A 2,613-nucleotide genomic window follows, 5' to 3' on the forward strand; every position below is an offset into this window, starting at 1 on the left:
GAACTTTTTTGTGGACTAAAGTAAAATTTTATTTTGTGTCTCATACAATTGATACTAGTTGTATGAGGTAATTTTTTTGTCTTACAGTTTTGTGGATTCAGATTTTTGTGGACCCAGAAGTGTAAGATTGGAGTCCACAAATTTGTGAGACAAAAATGAGCCTCATACAACTAGTGTAAGTTGTATGAGACACAAAATAAAACTTCTAAAGGAAAATTTTATTTTGTGTCTCATACAACTGACACTAGTTGTATGAGTCAAGTTTTTTGTTTCACAGTTTTGTGGACCCAAATTTCTATGGACCCAGAAGTGTAAGATTGGGGTCCACAAATTTGTGAGACAAAAATGAGTCTCATACAATTAGCATAAATTGTATTAGACACAAAATAAAATTTCTGGTGGACTAAACCAGAAACCCCCGCGTAAGCTGAGGAGGTGACGTCATTAATAATCTCAGCATTAGTTTCTCCACCGAGCCATGTAACATATGGAACACCGAACACTCTCTTTACGCTCATTTGGACTTAGAGCTTGAAATTCAAATTTCCCACACGCTTCGAGCCTTTGAACCATATTTTGACATTTGACAGAGGTCAAACCATAGCCTCCATATATATACACACAATTTTTAGCCATTTTCCCTCCAATGGTCTCCTCGACTAAAATCTCATTCTTGATCACCCGGGACGTCCAATATACAAAACATTATACCCTTTTAACTAAGCATCTATGGAGGGTCAGGGACAGAGCCAGAGCCAGAATCAGAATCAGAGAAACGAACCAATTAAGTACAAAGGAGTGCGGTTGAGGAAGTGGGGAAAATGGGTTTCTGAAGTGAGGTTGCCCAACAGCCGGGAGAGAATATGGTTGGGCTCATATGATACGGCGGAGAAGGCCGCTAGAGCTTTTGATGCAGCCCAGTTTTGTCTACGTGGCCCTAATGCCAAATTTAATTTTCCCGAGAATCCGCCTGATATTTCCGGCGGACAGAGGCTTTCGCCGGCGGAGATACAGGTTGTTGCGGCGCAGTTTGCGAATGAATACGTGTATCCACAGACTACAACACAGGAAACACCACCATCACATGTCCAAAATACGCACGTGTTGAAAATGGAGAATGAGGAGACGTCGCAATCGTCAACTTGTGATCATGATTTGATAGGCCACATGGGCAACACTACTACAGTGGATTGGTCCTTTTTAGACATGTTGGAGAACTATCCTAATAATGCTGCTGCTGCTGCGGCTGCTCCACCACCACATATTTCTTCTCTTCCTCCTGCAGCCGCACCTCCTTCACCAGCTATTGGGACTAATAATTTTGATTTTGGATATTACCCTGGACTGGATACTTTGTCAAGTAACCTTTACTCACCACTACATTTTCCAACAAGAACAACAAATAGTAATGGAGATGAACATGGGTATGAGGACAGTGGCAATGGAGATGAACATTTTTCTCAGCATTCCTACCTCTGGAATTTTTAACCAAAAATAAGTCCTACTAATACTATACTATTACTTGGTTTAACCAGCAGCTAGGTCAATATTAGTTGCTGATTTTGACCCAATGGGATAATATGGGTTATTAGGGTAATTAATGTACGTAATGATCTTTCCGGTTTTCTTATACCACCTTTTTGCCGGAAAGTATATATGTTTCTTTGCCTTTGCTAGAAATGAGCAGAGTGCAGACATCACTATCTTAGTTAAAGAAATAAGTACATCTTTTTAGCGAGCTAGCTAGGGATAATTTTACGTATAAAGGAAGAAATCCATGTGGTATTAATCACCATGCTTCAATTACTCGCAGGTGTCAACTGATCACTCATTAGTGGCCAAAGCATAACTACATGGAGAACTTATATGTTGTCTCTTTGGCTAAAGTATCTTCTCTTATATATATATATATATGTGTGTGTGTGTGTGTCTGTGTGTGGTGTTTGTAGACTATGGATTTACTTCTATTTCTATAGACTTGAAATATAATTTATTCTCTCTTCATTCGTTTCGTGGTATTTATTGGTACATATCAAATATGACGCTTTTCAGGTCGTTACATGTTTGTATGTATATATGTATCGTCGCACTTCCAGAGAAAAGAAAAGATCTAGTTACAAAGAGAACTTGGTTGCTCATAAATCATAATGGCTAGGTCAAGTTACTCATTACATAGAGCTAGCATAACTGCGTAAGTTACTTCATAAAAGTTCTCGTAATAAATTAACTATATTTATCAATGTGAAAAGTTACAGATTTTATTTATAATTAAGTGTACAAATTTAAATGATGAACAGTCAATGGCCTTTTACTTCAAGCATAATATCTAGTACTCCGATAACTTTACCATTCGAGAGTTACATGAAGGCTTCTTTATTCCTGCACTCTAATTATTTATTATTACTTCCTCCGCTCCACTTTAATTAATTTTTTGACTTTTTGTGGTTCACAATATCTGATTGTTTCAGATATCAAGAAGAAATTAATTTTTTTTCTTTAAAGTTGTCCTTGGAGTAAAGAGCCTAGGAGTATTTTGTTATATTTCCAAAGAATACCTTAAAGTTAATATGGTCAATTTTTATGGTTAATTAATACTAATAGATGAATTGTTTA

General features: G+C 37.0%; 1 protein-coding gene across 1 annotated transcript; it reads left to right on the forward strand.

Moving 5' to 3' along the window:
- The first annotated feature begins 649 nt into the window (after positions 1 to 649).
- On the forward strand, positions 650 to 1,952 carry LOC104229131 (ethylene-responsive transcription factor ERF017-like). Its single transcript, XM_009781717.2, has one exon. The coding sequence runs from the start codon at positions 730 to 732 to the stop codon at positions 1,486 to 1,488; it is 759 nt and encodes a 252-aa protein (XP_009780019.1). The 5' UTR covers positions 650 to 729; the 3' UTR covers positions 1,489 to 1,952.
- The last annotated feature ends 661 nt before the right edge of the window (positions 1,953 to 2,613 follow it).

This window comes from Nicotiana sylvestris, chromosome 6 (assembly GCF_000393655.2).
Source record: "Nicotiana sylvestris chromosome 6, ASM39365v2, whole genome shotgun sequence".
NCBI classification, from domain to species: Eukaryota; Viridiplantae; Streptophyta; class Magnoliopsida; order Solanales; family Solanaceae; genus Nicotiana; species Nicotiana sylvestris.

What these genes read in the sequence shown, in the direction of transcription:
- LOC104229131 (XM_009781717.2), top strand. Translation starts at nt 730, where the DNA reads ATGGAGGGTCAGGGACAGAGCCAGAGCCAGAATCAGAATCAGAGAAAC.